The 20639-nt window shown below is 37.4% G+C and overlaps 2 protein-coding genes across 5 annotated transcripts in view; one reads left to right on the forward strand and one right to left on the reverse strand.

Annotated features, from left to right (window-relative positions):
• LOC106085088 (skin secretory protein xP2) overlaps positions 1-7198 on the reverse strand; it is a 16629-nt gene extending 9431 nt beyond the window's left edge. The window contains exon 1 of the mRNA XM_013249123.2: positions 7038-7198. Coding sequence (XP_013104577.2) covers positions 7038-7049 — 12 coding nt within the window. The 5' untranslated portion in view covers positions 7050-7198. The remainder of the gene's footprint in view (positions 1-7037) is intronic.
• Positions 1-20639, forward strand: part of LOC106085086 (angiotensin-converting enzyme) — a 253968-nt gene that overhangs the window by 135907 nt on the left and 97422 nt on the right. The gene's annotated exons all lie outside the window — the stretch shown is intronic.

Genomic DNA, 20639 nt, shown 5'->3' on the forward strand with positions numbered 1-20639 from the left:
GGGCAACGGAAACAAATGAGATGAGATTGTAATTGTAACATTTCAGAAAATTTTCGAATTGGAAACGTTTTGGGGGGTTTTGAAAGCGCACTGTCGAACACATTTTTGATATTTGTGTATCTTACACCATAGGATTTGGGGGAAAGTACTTCAACATATTTATTAAAGACTCTAGGAAGTATATATAGTCCATTCAGATATGTTTGTCCATCGAAAGGAATTTTTTATTTTCCTCTAAGCGAGAAAAGTTATATTTTTGCCCTAGACAAATATTTAGGATTAACTGGATAACATAGAATTTTTAACAATTGCATTCAGTGGAGGCCATTGATGTGCAGAGGTTAACATGTCCGCCTATGACGCAAAACGCCTGGGTTCAGTATGGGAAACATGACGGGGAAATTTGTGGTTTTACCCCCACCCTAATGCTGGCTTCATATTTACACAGCAGCCATATAAAAACTTCTCTCCAAAAAGAGAGGGAGATGCCTGGGAAACATGATGAGAACATCAGTGTTTTTTTCCCCTTCCTAATGCTGGTGACATATTTACATAGCACCCATATAAAAATTTCTCCCCAAGAGATATTGCCCTGTGGCCGCTGTTCGGAAGATCCTTTATTATTGAGTTTAAACTAGCATCGAACAACACTCATTAACATATGAGAACTTTGACCATGTTCTTCAATGTAAAGCTCGTGGAAAAATTGACATCTGCATTTGCTACCAATTCCGGAACACTGTGCTTTGTGCCGATAGAAGGCAAATTAACAACAATCAAATGTTGCCCATGAACATATCAATGAGTGCAGTCCGATTCAAGTTTAAGCTCAATAATAGGGGGCCTCCTTTTTATAGCCGAGTCCGAACAGCGTGCTGCAGTGCGACACCACTTTGGAAATAAGATTTACATGGCATAGTACCTCACAAATGTTGCCAGCATTAGGAGGGGAAAACCACCGCAGAATTTTTTTTTCTGATGATCTGTTGAAATCACGCTACATTCTTTTAAAATAGAGATATTGAGCTGAAGGTTAGGTTAGGTTAGGTAAGAGTGGCTGTCGTTTACAGACTCACTTAGACAATTTTTTAAGGCCATTGTGATACCACAGTAGCGACAGACCAAGACTTCTGGGGGGAATCGAACCCACGACCCCCGCACTGGTAGTCCAATCATTCTACCAACTTAGCTACCGGGGCGCCAATTGATTGAGCTGAAACTTTGCACAGATTCTTTTTTTGTCCATAAGCAAGTTAAGTTCGAATATGAGCTATATCGGACTATATCTTTATATAGCCCCCATATAGACCGATCCGCCGATTTAGAGTCTTAGGCCCATAAAGCCATATTTATTATCCGATTTTGCTGATATTTGGGACAGTGAGTTGTGTGGGGCCCCTCGACATCTTTCTGCAATTTGGCCCAGATCGGTCCAGATTTGAATATAGCTGCCATACAGACCAATCTCTCGATTTAAGGTCATGGGCCCATAAAAGTCGCATTTGTTGTCCGATGAAATTTGGGACAGTGAGATATGTTAGGCCCCTTGTCATCTTTTTGCAATTTGGCCAAGATCGGTTAAGATTTAGATATAGCTGCCATATAGACCGATCTTTCGATTTAAGATTTTGGGCCCATAAAAGGAGCATTTGTTGTCCGATGTTGCCAAAATTTGGGATAGTGGGATGTGTTAGGCCCCTCGACTTTTTTTTATAATTTGGCCCAGATCGGTCCAGATTTGGATATAGATCTCTCAAATTGTGGTCTTGGGCCCTTACAAAACGCATTTGTTGTCCCTTCAACATTCTGCTGCAATATAGCTCAGATCGGTTTATATTTGGATATAGCTGCCATATAGACCGATCTCTCGTTCTAAGGTTTTGGGCCCATAAAATGCACATTTATTGTCCTATTTCTCCGAAATTTGGGACAGTGAGTTGTGTTAGGCCCTTCGACATCCCTTTTGTATCTGGCTCAGATCGGTTCAGATTTAGATATGCTGCCATATAGACCGATCTCTCGTTCTAAGGTTTTGGGCCCATAAAATGCACATTTATTGTCCTATTTCTCCGAAATTTGGGACAGTGAGTTGTGTTAGGCCCTTCGCCATCCATTTTGAATCTGGCTCAGATCGGTTTAGATTTGCATATAGCTGCCATATAGACCGATCTCTAAATTTAAAGTCTTGACCTCATAAAAGGCACATTTATAATCCGATTTAACTGAAATTTGATACAGTCACTTGTATTAAGCTTTTCGGCATCCGTGAGGTATATAGTTCAGATCGGTCTATATTTGGATATGGCTACCAAAAAGATCAATGTCAACATCAATCAATAAATCGGACCATATTTCGATATAACTGCTATGGGGGCACAAATTATGAATTTTTCACCGAATTATGACAAAAGGTAGTTTACATTTTGACCCGAGGTGGTGGGTATCCAAAGTTCGACTTGGACGAACTTAACGTCTTTTTACTTGTTTGTATATAAAAAATTGCTGACTTTCGACCTGCCAACTGTACTCCAAAAAAAATATGACCTTATATGTCGGGAAATTTTTTTCAACAAGTTTCATTCGTCTACTTTACGCCAAAACAAATTTCATAAGGACAGCATTATCCTTAAGACAGCATTATCCTTGGGTATCTTTTTATCCATTCGTTGTTAATGGGTCAAGCCCGAGTATGGTCTACATCAGACCATATTTAGTTATAGCTGCTGGAGATTAGCATGTCTGCCTATGAAGCTGAATGCCTGGGTTGCAACATTGGAAACAATTTTTCAGCGGTGGTTATTCCCACCTAATGCTGGCGACATTTGTGAAGCCCTATGCCATGAAAAACTTCTCCCCAAAAAAGGTTTCGCCCTCCGGCACGCCGTTCGGACTCGGCTGTAAAAAGGAGGTCCCTTCTCATTGAGCTTAAACTTAAATCGGACAGCTTGCCCCTGTTCCTTAATGGAATATTCATGGGAAAAATTTCTTTCCTTTTCCATTTGCAAAGAAAATCTCCAATCATTGAGATCGTCTCGAAAAGAACCAAACAAAAATTGTGAAATTTAATGATCATCGCCCTAACAAGCAAAACAAAAAAACTTGAAAATCTTAAAATTTTATTTTGTTTGTAGAAGCGCAAATGTTAGCATGTCCACCAATGACACTGAACGACTGCGTTCGCAGCGTGGCAGGAACATCAGAAAAAGTTTTCCGCGGTGGTTATTTCTTCATAATGGTGGCGGCATTTGTGAGGGACTATGCCATGAAAAACTTCTCCCCAAAGGGGTGTTGCTCTACGGCACGCCACTCGGACAGTGTTGCATTTGCAATTACCATATAGACTGATCTGCCGATTTTGGATCTTAAACTTATACAGGCGCATTTACTACCCCATTTCGCTTAAATGAAGAACAGTGAGTTTTATTAAATCCCTTGACAATTACGGTCGAGATCGGACATGGTTGTCATAAAGACCGATTTTCCGATGTAGTGTTCTAAGTCCAAAGCGGGCCAATTTACTACCCGATTTCGTAGGGCTTGCCGGTACCTGATTTAAATTTGATTCAGATCGGGCCCCATTGGGATGTACTATTGTATAATAGATTTTAAGTAAAATCTTCTTATATATAATCCTCCCCTCATCCTTATTTTTGAACAACATGGGATTTCGGAGATGGGTTGGGCGATTTAAGCGAACTTTTGTTTGCACACTTACAGTAACCTAAAAAGAAAAATTTGATATCAAAACCCGCCAAACGGATTTTAAGACCAATCACTACAATATGGGTATCAAATTTATATATATTTGAGAGTAGAAAACGAATCTTATATCCAATTGTGGGGCTAAGTGTTTCGCGGGTCACCCTATCCCCAAAACACCCCCCCAAATCGTACATATTTATCGACCATGGCAATATGGATCTTAAATGACAGGTCTTTGAGAGTAGAACACGAAATTGACTTGCACTTTTGGGACCAAGTTTCTGGGGGTCCACCTCACCCCCAAATAAGTTATTTTACTGACCTTTGCAATATGGGGTGTAGACATGAGGTATTTAAGAGTAGAAAAATAAGACATATTTACCGACTACGCTATATGAAAACATCAGCATTTGCACCCAAAAAAACCCCACCTCAACTTTTGATGTGAGTGTAGTTCTCCTGTCCACTTTTCAATCTATTGGAATCTTCAGTCAAGTATCATTTGGGGTTTCAACTGATTCAAATCTTATTAGGGAGTACATGAACGTCTACCTTAGTCCTACTTTGGTGAACTATTGGGTTGTCCAAAAAGTAATTGCGGATTTTTCATATAGTCGGCGTTGACAAATTTTTTCACAGCTTGTGACTCTGTAATTGCATTCTTTCTTCTGTCAGTTATCAGCTGCTACTTTTAGCTTGCTTTAGAAAAAAAAATGTAAAAAAAGTATATTTGATTAAAGTTCATTTACTTTCTTTTAAAAAATCCGCAATTACTTTTTGGGCAACCCAATATTAAACTAGTGAAGAGAGTGAAGGGAAGATCACTTTAGAGCAGTATATTCAATCTATTGGTGTACTCCATTGGACATTTGAGGTTAACATACCGATGCCTGGATTGTTCTTCTTGAGAACGTAGAGGCTTTGTTGGTAGAAGCTTTACCATAGGATGGGGGTATACTAATCTAGTCATTCGGTTTGTAACACCTCGAAATATTCGTCTTAGACCCCATGAAGTATAAATTCTGGATCGTCTCGACGCTCTGGTTCGATCTATGTCCGTCCCTCCCTCCGACCATCTGTCTGTCGAAATCACGATAGCGGTCGAACGCGTAAAGCTAACAGCTTGAAATTTTGCACAGATTCTTAATACTGATGTAGGTCCTTGGTGATTGCAAATGGGCCATATCGGTTCAGATTTACATGCAGCTGCCATATAAACCGATGGTGGTGTTCTGTTATGACATGCAACAACTATGCCAAGTACAGTGCGAATCGGTCTATAACCTGATATAGCCCCCATATTAACCAATCTCCCGACTTGACTTCTTGATTCCTTACAAGCCGTAATTTTTGTCCGATTTGGCTGAAATTTAGCATGCGGTGTTCTGTTATGACTTTCAACAACTGTGCCAAATACGGTCCAAATCATATAGCTCCCATGTAAAGCAGTCTCTCGATCACCCTTGTTCAGTTCCTAGAAGCTTTAATTTTTGCTGGTTTGACAGAAATTTGGTATGTAGAATAAAATTATGCCCTTCAACAAAATTTATTTTGTATATATTTTTAGCTGAATCCATGGAGATGGGTTCCCAAAATTCGGTGCGGCCGAACTTATCATGCTTTTACTTGTTCGATTTAATTTATATAAAATAATTGAATTCTAAACTGAGTTTTCTTTGCAAAGATTTGGCATAGTCAAACTAAGCATGGTTTCCTACTATTGCTAATACTTATCCCAGTTTCATCAAGAGAGCCTCCATGTAGGACTAACACTCGATTTGACTTCTTGGATCGCTGCAAGCCTCAATTTGGATAAAAATGATATGTGTAGTATACTCCTCAGTCTATAAATAGCTTTAAGGCTATATTACCGGGAAAATGGATTTTGCTTCTTAAGAATCAAGGCATCACATTTTTTATCTGATTTGGTAGAAGCTTGGTAGTACTTCTATGCCCTCTAACAACAAAACCAAACCAGTTCAATCAATAGAGCCTCCATGTAGGACAAACACTCGATTTGACTTCTTGGATCGCTGCAAGCCTCAATTTAGATAAAAATGATACGTGAAGTATACTCCTCAGTCTATAAATAGCTTTAAGCCTATATTATCGGGAAATGAATTTGGCTTCTTGAGAATCAAGGCATTACAATTTTTATCTGATTTGGTAGAAGCTTGGTACTCGAAGTACTCCTATGCCTTCTTACAACCAAACCAAACCAAAAACCGCATATATCGGTTTGCCCTCATGTCTGTCTGCCGTTTTTCTGTATGTCTGTTTAGTAGTGTGTATACTGAACTGCTATGTCTGAATGCTAGGCTGCCTGTCGGTACGTTAATTTGTCTACTTTTCTAAGGTTGGTATAAGATTGGCTAACCAATTATTCAATGTTTAAAGGCTTTGAAGCAAATTAAACAAAATTTTATTGAAACTTTAATAAATTTGCCAAAAATATTTTGTAAACTCAGGTGGCAATCGAGTCCACAACTCTCGCACTGTTAATTGAAGCTACATATTAACTATTTGTATCTTCTAAATTTAAATTTGATTAAATTTGCATGTTTTTCAAATTCTTCTGGCAAACAAAAATTAAAAAAAAAAAATATTTAAGTATAGAATATTTTTTAATTTTTTTTCTAGGGGTTTTGAACATATTTATGCTAGTGTTGAATTTAATGATACATTACTGCTTTATTTTATTTATTAAAAAAAATTATTATTTTTTTGCATAAATTTTGAAAAATTGCTTAAAACTCAATTCCTTTTAAATTCCACTTATATATTAAATCCATGCCATTGATAAAACCATGAGAAACTCTTGTGTGTACTAAAAACTCCTCTTCGTGTGAAAACTGTTAGCCATTTGTAGTCAAATTTATATGTAGCAGAACTTGATTATGTTGTAGTTTTTCCATATTTGTCCCAGGAAGCATAACACTAATCTTCTTTTCATATTCGGATTTTCAAAAACAAATCATTCCCATTTCATCAACTATCAACTTTTTAGATTATTGAAAATCTAGTGTAGTTGGTAATATTTATTCGTGTAATAACATTTAGCACTTTCAAAAAATGTTTATAGCTTGCTTTTCATTTTCCAAATATTCCAACACAAGTTCGTGTCTTAAGTCTTTTGTTTCATTTCAGCACATTTTATTATACTGTTCTTGGTTCTTTTTAATGTATCCACACTGGCAGTTCTTTAGCACTTGGAACTTTGTTCTCTTCCATTTATAATCCATTTTTTGTTTCAAATGTTTCTCTTGTTAATCGTTCATTGTATTGTTGTTCGTTTATTGGTTTTTGCTTTATTCATATCATTTCATTAAACATACCATGGATTTCATTTTGGTTCTAATTTAGTAAGAAACAATAAATTAACACCGCACACACACACTCTCACTCGCAAGGACTTTGGGAGTCGTTTGGTTTTGTTTAACGCCAAGGGTTGCTATTGGATGAACCCACAACAGTAAACTGAATAATTTCGTCCAGTGCGCTCAAGCTTTATATACCACTGCTCAAATTCGTATGACAGAAAATCTCAGGCATCTCAATGCTTTCGATTTGCCATCGAAGGAGGGGCAGAGATAAATACAATTAAAACCATAGTCTATATTTCTTGTACAACAACATGGTGCGATATTGTTGTTGGCCCATGGGCTACTATAGGCCAGCAAACGAATGTATGAATTCATGAAAAAAAAAAAAACAATCTTCTGAGAGTATCCACAGCAGCAGCCTTAAAAGAGTGTCTTACCTAAAACATGTTTTAAAAAAAGCTTTTTTTTTCTCAGTCAAAGAAAAATTTTGCCATATTCTGTATGAGAGAATTTGCAGAGAGCACAAATCCATAAAAAAAATTCGTAATGAAAACGAGAGTTTGCAGTTAATTGAGTTGGCTTAGAAAAAAGCTTTTTCGTATACGTATACAAGAGAGCAGCACATGTACAGTATCGGTGTATACATGTGACTGACTGTTGATATGATCACACAAAATGTTTCTAAGTATTGGTGGTTAGCAATTTGGCCCCTTATACGTATACTCAATGTAATTTAAAGGAATTATTGGCCTAGTCTGGGACTTGGAAATTTTCAAATGCACAATGTTCAACTAGTCGATTGACAGTTGTTAATGGAATCACATAAATTTCAAATAGGAATATTTAAATATATTTTTTTTGGCGGGGAAAATAATATTTTTTATAGTAGATTTTTAAGAAAAAAAGGAAAATCTTTTAAATATTAAGGCATAAATCTGATTCTGAAAAAAAAAAATATTAAAAAACCTAGAAATTTATATACCAACAAATCATTGCCTTAATTTTATAACTAATAAAGTGAACTGAGTGTATTAGAAGAAAGAAATAAAAATTCATCAAATAAAAAATTATTATAATTGCTGAAAATTAAATTTTAAAACATTTATTTAAAAATATGAATTATAAAAAAAAAAATTAAATTAAAAATTTATGATGATAAAAAATAATAACAAAAACTGGAGTTAAAACTTTTAACTAAAGAATAACAATTTGAAATTATATAAAAGTAAAATAAAAAGAAGTATAAACATGCGTAGTTCAGCCGATCCGAATCTTATGAGGGTATATAAGGATTGCATACATCAAGTTCTTTGTTTATCGACAAACAAATTATCATGGATAAAAATTGCTCTGCCATATAAGGTTATTGTCAGATTTAGGTCATACATGGCTTGAAAGTTGGTGACCAAAGTAGATGCCATTGTGCAAACTTACAAGTAAATCGGAAAAGAATTGCACCCCGTAGGAGCTCAAGAAGAAAAACCGTGAGATCAGTTTATAAGGCAGTTATCTGATGTTATTGACCGATTCGGACCGTATAAGGCACGTACGCTGAAGATTATAAGAGAAGTAGTACAAAATTTCAGCAAAATCAGATAAGATATGCGCCCTATAGAGGCTCAAAAAGTGTTATCCGGAGATCGGTTTAGATGGGGGCTATATTCTATTATGAACCCATTTAGACTATACTTGGTACAGTTAGTGGAAGTTAAAGCAAAACAAAAATGCAAATTTACCCATGAACATTCCATTAAGGAACAGGGGCAAACTTCTCACATATCAATCTGTGCTGTCCGATTCAAGTTTTTAGGTCGATGATAAGGGACCTTCATTCCATAGCCGAGTCCGAATGGCATGCCGCAGTGCGACACCTCTGTGTGGAGAAGTTTTTACATGGCTGCCATACCAAATGGTACAGTACCTCCCAAATGTCGCCAGCATTAGGAGGCGATAACCACCGCTGAACAATTTCATGATGTTCTTGCCAGGATTCGAACCCAGGCGTTCAGCGTCATAGGCGGACATGCTAACCCCTGCGCTAAGGTGGCCTCAAAGTCAAAGCAAAACACTTTGTGCAAAATTTCAGCCAAATCGGAAAAGAATTGCGCCCTCTAAAGGCTCAAGAAGTCAAGATCTGAGGTCGATTTTTATGGCAGCTATATGAGGTTATTGACCGATTCAGACCGTATTTGGTACAGTTGTTGAGAGTCAAATCAAACCACTTCGTTTAGGCAAATCGAATAATAAATGCGTCCTGTAGAGGCTCAAGAAGTTAAGATCGGAGTTCGGTTTAAATGGGAACTGTATCAGGTAATGAACCGATTTGAACCATTCTTAGCAAAGTTATTGGAAGTTAAACAAAAAATTCATGCAAATTTTCAGGCATATTGGACAAAAAGCTGATCAAAAAATCAATATTCGAGATCGGTTTACATGAGAGCTACATCAGGTTATGAGACAATTTGAACCGTATTTGGCACAGTTATCGGATAATTATTGGGCCCTCTAGCGGCTCAAGAAGTCCAGGTCCGCGATCAATTTATATGGGGGCTATATTATGTTATGAACCGATTTGGACCATACTTAGCACAGTTGTTGTCAAACAACAACAAAAGATTTCATGCAAATTTTCAGCAAAATCGGAAAATTATACACCTATATACACTTTTTCCCGAATATTGATATCAGATTCGTACTTTACTTCCACCGTAGCGCAGAGGTTAGCATGTCCGCCTATGACGCTGAACGCCTGGGTTCAAATCCTGGCAGGAATATCATAAAATTTTTCAGGGGTGGTTGTCTCCTCCTAATGCTGGCGACATTTCTGAGGTACTTTGAATTTTATAAACTTCTAACCAAAGAGCTGTCGCTATGCGACACGCCGTTCACACTCGGCTATAAAAAGGGGGTTCCTTAAAACGTGAATCGGACAGCACTCTTTGATAAGTGAGAAAATTGTCCCTGTTGCTCAATGGAATGTTCATGGTCAAATTTGAATTTGCTTTGCAACGGTCAGCAAATACTATTTGGGTGGTGTAATGGGGGTGGGGTAGCCCCACAGACACTTTTTCCCGAATATTGATATCAGATTCGTATGTTACTTTTCAGACTTTCTCTATACGAGTATATATATTAGGTTGATTTTGGGGGTGCGCCCCAACCGTCCGAAATTTGGATGCCAAACATTTGTTTTTAGGTTCCTAAGGGTGATTTTGTTAAGAGCTATAGGAAAGTTTTTCAAAAAAAAAAAAAAAAACAAGTAAAAAGGCGTTAAGTTTGGCCGGCCCGAACTTTGGATACCCACCAACTCGGTTACAAATGTAAACCACCTTTCATCAAAATCTAATATAAATTGCATACCTTATGTCCCATAGCAGTTATATCGGAATATGTTCCGATTTGGAATAAATATTAATAAGTACATTAGCTACATCTTAAAATAAACCGATCTGAACCATATACAACACGGATGTCGAAAAGCCTAACATAAGTCACTGTGACAAATTTCTGTGAAATTGGATTATAAATGCGACTTTTATATATATCCAAATCTTGTGCCAATTTGAAGAAGGACGTCGAAGAGCCTAACTAAACTCACTGTCTCAAATTTCAGCGACATCGGACAATATATGCGCCTTTTATGGCTCCAAAACCTAAAACCGAGAGATCGGTCTATATGACAGCTATATCCAAATCTGAACCGATCTGAGCCAGATTGCAAAATTATGTCAAGGAGTTGATTATAACTCACTGTCCCAAATTTCGGCGACATCGGACAATAAATGCGCATTTTATAGGCCCAAAACCTTAAGTCGAGAAATCGGTCTATGTGGCAGCTATATTCAAATCTCGGCCGATCTGAGCCAGATTGCAGAAGTATGTCAAGGGGCTGAACATAACTCACTGCCCCAAATTTCGGCGACATCGGACAATAAATACACCTTTTATAGGCCCAAAACCTTAAATCGAGAGATCGGTCTATGTCGCAGCTATATCTAAATCTGAATCAGAGCCAAATTGGAGAAAGATGTCGAGTGGCCTAACACAATTCACTGTCCCAAAATTTAAAGCAATATCGAGTAATAAATGTGGCTTTTAAGGGCCTAAGACCCTATATCGGAGGATAGGTCTATATGCCCAAAAGACCTATCCAAATCTAAACCGATCCGGGCTGAATTGAAGAAAGATGTCAAAGGGCCTAAGGCAACTCACTTTCCCAAATTTCATCAAAATCGGATAACAAATGTGGCTTTAATGGGCCAAATACCCTAAATCGGCGGATCGGTCTATATAGCAGCTATATCCAAATCTAAACCGATCCGGGCCAAATTAAAGAAGGATATCGAAGGGCCAAACATAACTCACTGTCCCAAATTTCAGCAAAATCGGATAATAAATGTGTCTTTTATGGGCATAAGACCTTAAATCGGCGGATCGGTCTATATGGGGGCTATATTAATATATTGTCCGATATAGCTCATCTTCGAACTTAACCTGCTTATAGACAAAAAAGGAATCTATGCAAAGTTGCAGCTCAATATCTCTCTTTTTTTAAAGACTGTAGCGTGATTTCAACAGACAGACGGATGAACATGTCTAGATGGTCTTTTTACGCTGATCAATGGATATTTCGATGTGTTGCAAACGGAATGACAAAACGAATATACCCCCATCCTTCGGGGGTGGGTATAAAAACACATACAATTCAGAAAAATGCATGAAATCTTTATTTGAATCAATAGCCCATATAATATAATGTTTGAAGGTTATTTCATGCAAATGTTGACCCTGACTGCGCCTCATATAATTCATCCGCTTAGTATATTGGGTTGCCCAAAAAGTAATTGCGGATTTTTCATATAGTTGGCGTTGACAAATTTTTTCACAGCTTGTAATTGCATTCTTTCTTTTTTCAGTTATCAGCTGTTACTTTTAGCTTGCTTTAGAAAAAAGTGTTAAAAAAGTATATTTGATTAAAGTTCATTCCAAGTTTTATTAAAAATGCATTTACTTTCTTTTAAAAAATCCGCAATTACTTTTTGGGCAACCCAATAGCTAAAAAATTACGCTTTATATTGGAAGCTATATTGCCTTATGAGGTCCATCCTCTAACATACAAAAAATTTTTCATTACCATTTTGCAGCTTGATCACTTTAGTTTTAAAGACTTTACCATTAAATGCTTCTTTTACACATCTGTTGATTCATCTCGCATCTTAACGGTAGCTGTTTAACATCTGTATCTTATTTGATTACCGTAATTTCTCACCTGATCATCATTCAATTAAAGTGTCAGTGGTGTTGATTACATGCTGTTACAAAAGCTACGACTGCCCAAATCACCCAGACTTGCTTTAAATCAACATGCGTTTGAATTGGAAGCATTTGAGGCATGCGTTAGGCCTAGAGACTCACAAGACAAACAGAATTGACAGTTATGAATATAAACCCAAACCAAACCAAAAAAAAAAAAACAAAAACACCACATAGTGGGGCTTCAAATGTCATAATTGCTGTGATGACTTTATGGGCTATAAACGTTATAGGCTTGTGGTTTTCTTTATGATTTATGGCTGTTAATATTAGTGAAGAGGTAGCATATGTCAATGTTTTTTTTTTTCGAGTAGCTAAGCGGCTCATTTTCATGTGCGTCTTTTAAATTATCGCCTGTAACATCTTGTAAGTTTGTAAAACATTCAAGACATGATAGTTGGACAAAGCTGCCTTGCTACTTGGGTAATATGATTTTCTTTCTCTTATTGTTTTTCAATTATTATATAAGTCCAGAAACCTGACGTTCCTAATGGCAAGCAAATCCATTTGAATTACTGCTACAGCTATTGCTGTAGGTTGCTGTGGCAATGTAGATGCATTTTTGCCTGAGAGCACAAAATTATAGACCTCTTTTTTGACTTCTCTAGGCTGGTGGCAGTCGCTATTGTCTTGTGTTACACTTTCTGTGCAACATTTTGGTTTAGTTTTCATGGTTGTTGCAATCTTTTATGGATTTTTTTTTTTTGATTTTTTTCTAGGAAAGCCTATGTTTTTCTTTATTTATGTCTTATGTAATATCATTCTCATGTAAGTGTTTAAAATGGATAATTTTGTTGTTAAAACTTCAACAGCAGGGTGTGGTGTTCAACAATAAAATTTGAAGAAAAAAAAATTAATGCTATTAAGCCACAATTTTAATCGAAACTTGAATAGAAGTAAAATCAAACAACTAACATCCTTTCATTTGGTTTTAGATTTGGCAAGATTTTCAAAAGTTTTAATTTCCGTAATTTGGTTTAGAATTGTGTGGTGATCATACAATCAATGAATGAATGAACTGGCAGCAAGTTGTTCAATTAATGTTAAAACAAAAGACTTAAGACACGAACACACACGAGCACACCTAAGACAGTTAAGCAAAGCAGCTATAGAATCTTATGCTCTCTGTTTCTCTGACTCTGGCGGTGCTGCTGTGTGAGACAATAAAAACCCATGAATCTTCGCTTTAATTCAGAGCTTTAGAATATTTGGCTAATTCATTTTATAACTCAAAAAGACAATGGAATTTGTCAAAATTTTTAAGTGGCTCCATTCACACTCACCCTTTTGTAAGTTAAAAGTGGGCAATATTGTTTAAAAGCTAATTTTATACCATCATAATAACAAATTTGCATTAATTTTATGAATTAAATTTAAACTGGTTCTTGATTTTTTTATGTTACTTTTGGTTTTTTTTGGAGATACTGGGTATAATCCATCATTTGTCGAAAAATGATAAATGTATCAGTGGCTGTTTGAGAAACTCTATAACTGCTGCTGTTTGTTTGCACAGGTGTTTAAATTGTTTGTCCACTTTAATTAAGATCATGGTCTATAATCTAATTGGAAATTGAATCGTTTTCGTATTATTTTGTCTACAACACATTATTCATTGCTATAACATTTTAATTAATCAGATTGAAATCGCATAAAATGCTATAAAACCGTATCACAATCGCCAGGGTTTGCTGCAGGGTGAAAAAGCTATGCAATAAATCTTTATGTGTCTTTAGTGCTGACCAATTGCCAATTTTTCACTATAACTTTAATTTTTCGGTCTTTTTTTGAAGTCTACCAGCATTTGTGTTGCAAATCATTGTGTTGAAGGAATTTGGAGTTGGTCTTAAAAAACATTGGCAAAAATCTAAAAAGAAATAGAAAACAATGCAGAATTAAATTAATACAAAACAAGTAAGTGGGGTTAAGTTTGGCCGTGCCGAACTTTGGATACCCACCAGCTTGGGTATATATGTAAACCACCTTTCGTCATAATCCGGTGAAAAATGCATAATTTATGCCCCCATAGCAGCTGTATCGAAATATAGTCCGATTTGGATCAAATTCGAAACGGACATTGAGTGGTCTACAAATCGTTGTTCAATTTTGTAGAACAAAATATTAGCCACATCCAAATATAAAACCATCTGAACCCTATATCATCTATATCCTAAATCGGATTATAAATGTGCCTTTTGTGGGGCCAAGACTTTTAATCGACAGATCGGTCTATATGGCAGCTATATCCAAATCTGAACCGACCTTAGCCAAATTGCAGAAGGTTGACGAAGGGCCTAACTTAACTCACTGTTCCAAATTTCGTCGACATCGGACAATAAATGTACCTTTTATGGGCCCAAAATCTTAAATCGAGAGATCGGTCAACATGACAGCTATATCCAAATCTGGACCGATCGGGGCCAAATTGAAGAAAGATGTCGAGGGGCCTAACACAAGTCTCTGCCCCAAATTTCGACGAAATCGAACAATACATGTGCCTTTTATTGGCCCAATTTTTAAATCGAGAGATCGGTCTAGATGGCAACCATATCCAAATATGAACCGATCTGGGCCATATTGCAGAAAGATGTCGAGGGGCCTAACACAACTCACTGTCCCAAATTTCGGCGACATCGGACAATAAATGTGCCTCTTGTGGGCCCAAAACCTTAAATCGAGAGATCGGTCAACATGACAGCTATATCCAAATCTGAACCGATCTAGGCCCAATTGTAGAAGGATATCGAAGGGCCTAACTTGACTCACTGTTCCAAATTTCGGCGACATGGGATAATGAATGTGCCGCTTATGGGCCCAAAACCTTAAATCGAGAGATCGGTCTAGATGGCAACTATATCCAAATCTGAACCGATCGGGGCCAAATTGAAAAATGTCGAAGGGCCTAACACAAATCACTGTCTCAAATTTCGGCGACATCGGACAATAAATGTGCTTCTTATTGGCCCAAAACATTAACACATTAAAACACATATCGGCAACATTGGATACTAATTGCGCTTTTTATGGCCCCAAAACCTAAACCCGAGAGTTCGGTCTAATGGCAGCTATATCCAAATCTGGACCGATCTGTGCCATAATACAGAAGAATGTCAAGGGGCTTAACCTAACTCACTGTCCCAAATTTCGGCGACATCGGTCAATAAATGCCCCTTTTATGAGTCTAAGACACTAAATCGAAGGATCGGTCTATATGGCAGCTATATCTAAATCAGAATCGAGGGGCCTAACACAACTCATTGTCCCAAATTTCATAAAATCTGATAATAAATGTGGCTTTTATGGGCCTAAGACCCTTAATCGGAGGATCGGTCTATATGCGAGCTATATCCAAATCTGAACCGATCCGAGCCAAATTGACGAAGGATGTCGAAGGGTTAACACAACTCACTGTCCCAAATTTCAGCAAAATCGGATAATAAATGTGGCTTTTATGAGGCTAAGACCATAAATCGGCGGATCGGTCTATATGGGGGCTATATCAAGATATAGTCCGATATAGCCCATCTTCGAACTTAACCTGCTTATGGACAGAGAAAGAATCTGTGCAAAGTTTCAGCTCAATATCTCTACTTTTGCAGACTGTAGCGTGATTTCAACAGACAGACGGACGGACATGTCTAGATCGTCTTAGATTTTTACGCTGATCAAGAATATATATACTTTATAGGGTCTGAAATGTATATTCCAATGTGTTGCAAACGGAATGACAAAATGAATATACCCCCATCCTTCGGTGGTGGGTATAAAAAAATGTGTTTTGCTATTTGCAAACTAAATTTTCTCCTCTATAGCATGGGACGGTCTAATGTACACACCCACCCACTGGCCATATATGCGAGAAAAAGATCATATCAATAATGACAAAATACTGCATTCCTTTAAAGCATGTAAACATATTTATGAAGATTCTAATCACGATGGTCATTGTTAACAACGGGATAGACTCTTTGACGTACTAGCCAAATATTGCTTAATTGAGTTGGCAAAACAAAATAAATAATAATTGAAAGCTTAAAAATATATAAATTACTATTAATTTTAAATAATGAGGTTGAGTTGATATTTAAAAGTGATGTAATTGTTGCCTGTGTTTGACTTTTACCACTTAACCATTGAAATGCATAAGTTTTTCCTTATAATTTATGCACATATCCATTTTGCTAATAACCCAAATGGTAGGCTATCAATTACACTCATATATTTCGCTGGTGCATGTGTCTTAAGTCTTTTGTTATGTCTTTGTCCACCGCCTTGCCACCCATGCCAAGGTATTTTTGGTGGCTGTCTTTTTTGTTTTTTTTTCTGCTATCATCTATGGGCTAAAGGCAAAAAGGGGCGAATGAACGTCTATTTCACAACATATGCACATAAATAAATCAAAATCTACAACAATGCCCAAAGATTTTTCACACGTTAATTTCAGTGCAAAAATATGATTAAGAGACGACTGCAGACGACGGCAGATAGAGACAGAGATACGTGCGATGGGGATGGGAAATTTTCAATCAGTTTTGTTTCCCTTTGAAGAAAGAAGATAAAAACAATAAAACACCACATTTACAAACAGAGGGTGTAAAATACACTAATAAACCAAATGAGTGAGCATCGCAAGAGAAGCTGAAACAGACTGGAAAATAGAACTTGCACAATGTTATGTTTTTTTTTTATTGTTATTACCAAATGGCCATACAGACGTTTGCAGATACTTATTTAGAGGCTGGGTCGGTTGATACCACTGTTGACTGCTGTGGCATATATTCATGACGGCATAATTCCCAAGGAACAACAGCTACAACAGCAACACCAACAAAATTAGCAGCCATAAGAAGTCAACAGCATTTAAAGTTGCTGTCGTCTTAGTTGTTTCGCTTGCTATTTTTTTCTCGTGCAAATTGTGATGTTAATTTAATTGTCAAAAAGAGTTGGTGGTAGCTAGTGGCTGGTAGCGCTGCCATAGCCGTAGCGTCGTTGGTAGACTTTTAGTTTCTGCTCTATTCGGTTATCAAGAATGATTTATTCTGTGAACTTTTTTGTGTTGTTGTTTTAGCTAGAGTTTTTTTTTTGGCTAGATGAATTTCGTTAAACATTGCAACAGATGTTATGGAAATTTTTTTTTTAGTTTGACTTCTCATGTCACAAGACAGGCTCTTTTATTTTGGGTTTGTCAATAACATAGAGCACAAGAAAAAAACCAACAAAATAAAATTTGCAATGAATAGGCGTCAAATCCGCAACGCCTTTAAGTTGCATGAAAAGTTGTCGGTTTTTAGCTTCCAAACTGTTTGGCTGTTTGCCACCTTTCTGGCACTCTCTGAATAGTTCCGTATTTGCCAAAGTTCTTGGCTCAGTTTTCTTTTCAATGCATTCAACTTTTGCTAAACTTGTATTTTTTGATTTGCAACAACACATTGTTTTTGGTTGTTGCTGTTGTTTGTTTATATTTAAAGGCGTGTATGATTATGTTTGCAATTCTGTTGCAACCAGATTATGGCCAACAGATTTCAAGGTGGCCTCACGTATTAACGAATGTTGGAGTTGTTTTTTGCCTAGGTGCTCTTTTGGATTTGGCTTCGTTTTATTATTTTTTTTTAATGAATGTCAAATGTTATGATTTAGTCAATTTGAGAAAACAAGAAAATGTTCATAAAACTAATATGGCAAACTGTGCTAATTTGTTTATAGTAGGTTTTTGAATTCATTTTGGTTTTTAAACTTATGGGCGATTGAAATTTATTTGTGTTTATTGGTGGATTCTTAAGTTGCCGGGGAAAATAGCATGGGAAAAAATCCAAAAAATACAAAAACAGGCTCGGCCGGGCCGAATTTTGGAGTGACGATCAGCCAGAAGCATTGCAAAAGCTACCAATGCATCTAGAACAAGTACTTTAAATACGCACCACCACGGGTATATATGTAAACCACCTTTCGTCATAATTCGGTGAAAAATGCATAATTTATGCCCCTGTGTGCTGCTATATCATAATATGGTCCGATTTGGACCAAATTCGGCGCGGGTATTGAGTGGTCTAATAAGTACAAGTCATTGTTCGATTTTTTGAACAAAATATTGTTCTTTTTGGTAGCCATATCCAAATATATCGATCTGAACCATAAACGACACGGATGTCGAAAAGTCTAACATAAGTCAATGTGTCTCATTTCAGTTAAATCGGAGTATAAATGTGCCTTTTATGGGGCCAAGATTTTCAATCGAGAGGTCGGTCTATAGGGCAGCTATATCCAAATCTTAACCGATCTGGGCCAAATTACAGAAAGTTTTCGAAGAGCTTAACATAACTCACTGTCCCAAATTTTGGCGAAATCGGACAATAAATGTGCCTTTTATGGGCCTAAAATCTTAAATCGAGAGATCGGTCTATATGGCAGCTTTATCTAAATCTGGACTGATCTGAGAAAAATTGCAGAGAGATATCGAGAGGGCTAACACATCTCCAAACTGTCCAAAATTTCGGCGAAATCGGTAAACAAATACGTTTTTTATGGGCCCAAGACCTAAAATCGAGAAGTCAGTCTATAAGGTAGCTATTTCCAAATCTGAATCTTTCAGAAAGATGTCGAGGGGCCTATCTTTACTCACTGTCCCAAATTTCCGCGACATGGACCTTTTATGGACCCAAAATCTTAAAACGATAGATTGGTCTATATGGCAGCCATATCCAAATCTGAACCGATCTGAGCCAAATTGAAGAAGGAGGTCGAAGTGCCTAACTTAACTCACTTTCCCAAATTTTGGCGACATAGGACAATAAATGCGCCTTTTATGGACCCAACATTTTTAAACGATAGATCGGTCTATGTGACAGCCATATCCAAATCTGAACTGATCTGAGCCAAATTGAAGAAGGAGGTCGACTGGCCTAACACAACTCACTGTCCCAAGTTTCAGTAAAATCGGATAATAAACGTGGCTTTTATGGGCTTAAGGCCCTAAGTCGGCGGATCGGTCTATATGGGGGTTATATAAAGATATAGTCCGATATAGCCCATCTTCGAACTTAACCTGCTTATGGACTAAAAAAGAATGTCTGCTTAGTTTCAGGTGACCAGTCCGGAACCGTTTGGGGTTCAACTGGTAGTAGCTTCGGCTACGAGGTCTGACCGGAGTCCTTAATCTGGTACCACGGGAGTCGGGGGCCCCTGGGATTTCGATTCCAGCCCGACTATGGTGAGGCCCCATTGGGGAGTAACGTGTTGGCTGTGGTTTGGACCCAAATCGCGGGTAGAGCGCAAGCTCGATATGGAGTTGCATTGCAACCGTGTGGGGTGACCCATAGATCGGAAGGAGTTTTAGATAGTGCTCCGCCCCTTACCAAGGGGGAGAAAACGTTCAGACAATGTGAACTCGAATTGGTACCCATGCAAAGCTTAGGCTATGTGTGGGGGCGTTGGTGGACGCATTATATTCACCCGGGGTTAAGAGCCCTGAAGGATTAGGCCTACGAGGCAGGTGCCTGCATTAAACACCACTAGGACTTGTATGCTAAGTTTAAGCTCAATATCTCTATTTTTAAAGACTGTAGCGTGATTTCAATAGACAAGCGGACAGACATACGGACATGGCTAGATCGTCTTAGATTATTACGACAATTAGGAATATACATAATTTATAGGGTCGGAAATGGATAATTCGATGTGTTGCATACGGAATGACAAAATGAATATACCCCCATATATGGTGGGTATAAAAAGTCACAGTTTGATGCGGTTTATGGGCTGGTGGCTTTGTTGGACCGCACTTCTTCAAAGATGATGGGAATCGTAATGTAACTGTTAATGATTAGCGCTGCATGTTAAGGCTCTTGTCTATACAGACAAGCCCGTTTCTATTGACGTTTTGGAAAACAACACTGAAGCATTTATTCTAAGATACCGGCCGAAATGTTGGAAGAGTACGTTAAAATTGGTCTAAGCGGATGGACGGGGCACAGTCATGGTCAAAATTTGCATGAAATAATCTTCAAACATTAAATTATATGGACCGTTCTATTGGCCCTAAGTCGGCGGATCGGTCTATATGGGGGTTATATAAAGATATAGTCCCATATAGCCCATCTTCGAACTTAATCTGCTTATGAACAAAAAAAGAATCTGTGCTAAGTATCACAGTTTGATGCGGTTTATGGGCTGGTGGCATCGTTGGACCGTACTTCTTCAAAGATGATGGGAAACGTAACGTAACTGTCAATGATTAGCGCTAAATGTTAAGGCTCATGTCTATACAGACAAGCCCGAAATAATCTTCAAACATTAAATTATATGGAC

Source organism: Stomoxys calcitrans, chromosome 3 (genome assembly GCF_963082655.1).
Source record: "Stomoxys calcitrans chromosome 3, idStoCalc2.1, whole genome shotgun sequence".
NCBI lineage: Eukaryota > Metazoa > Arthropoda > Insecta > Diptera > Muscidae > Stomoxys > Stomoxys calcitrans.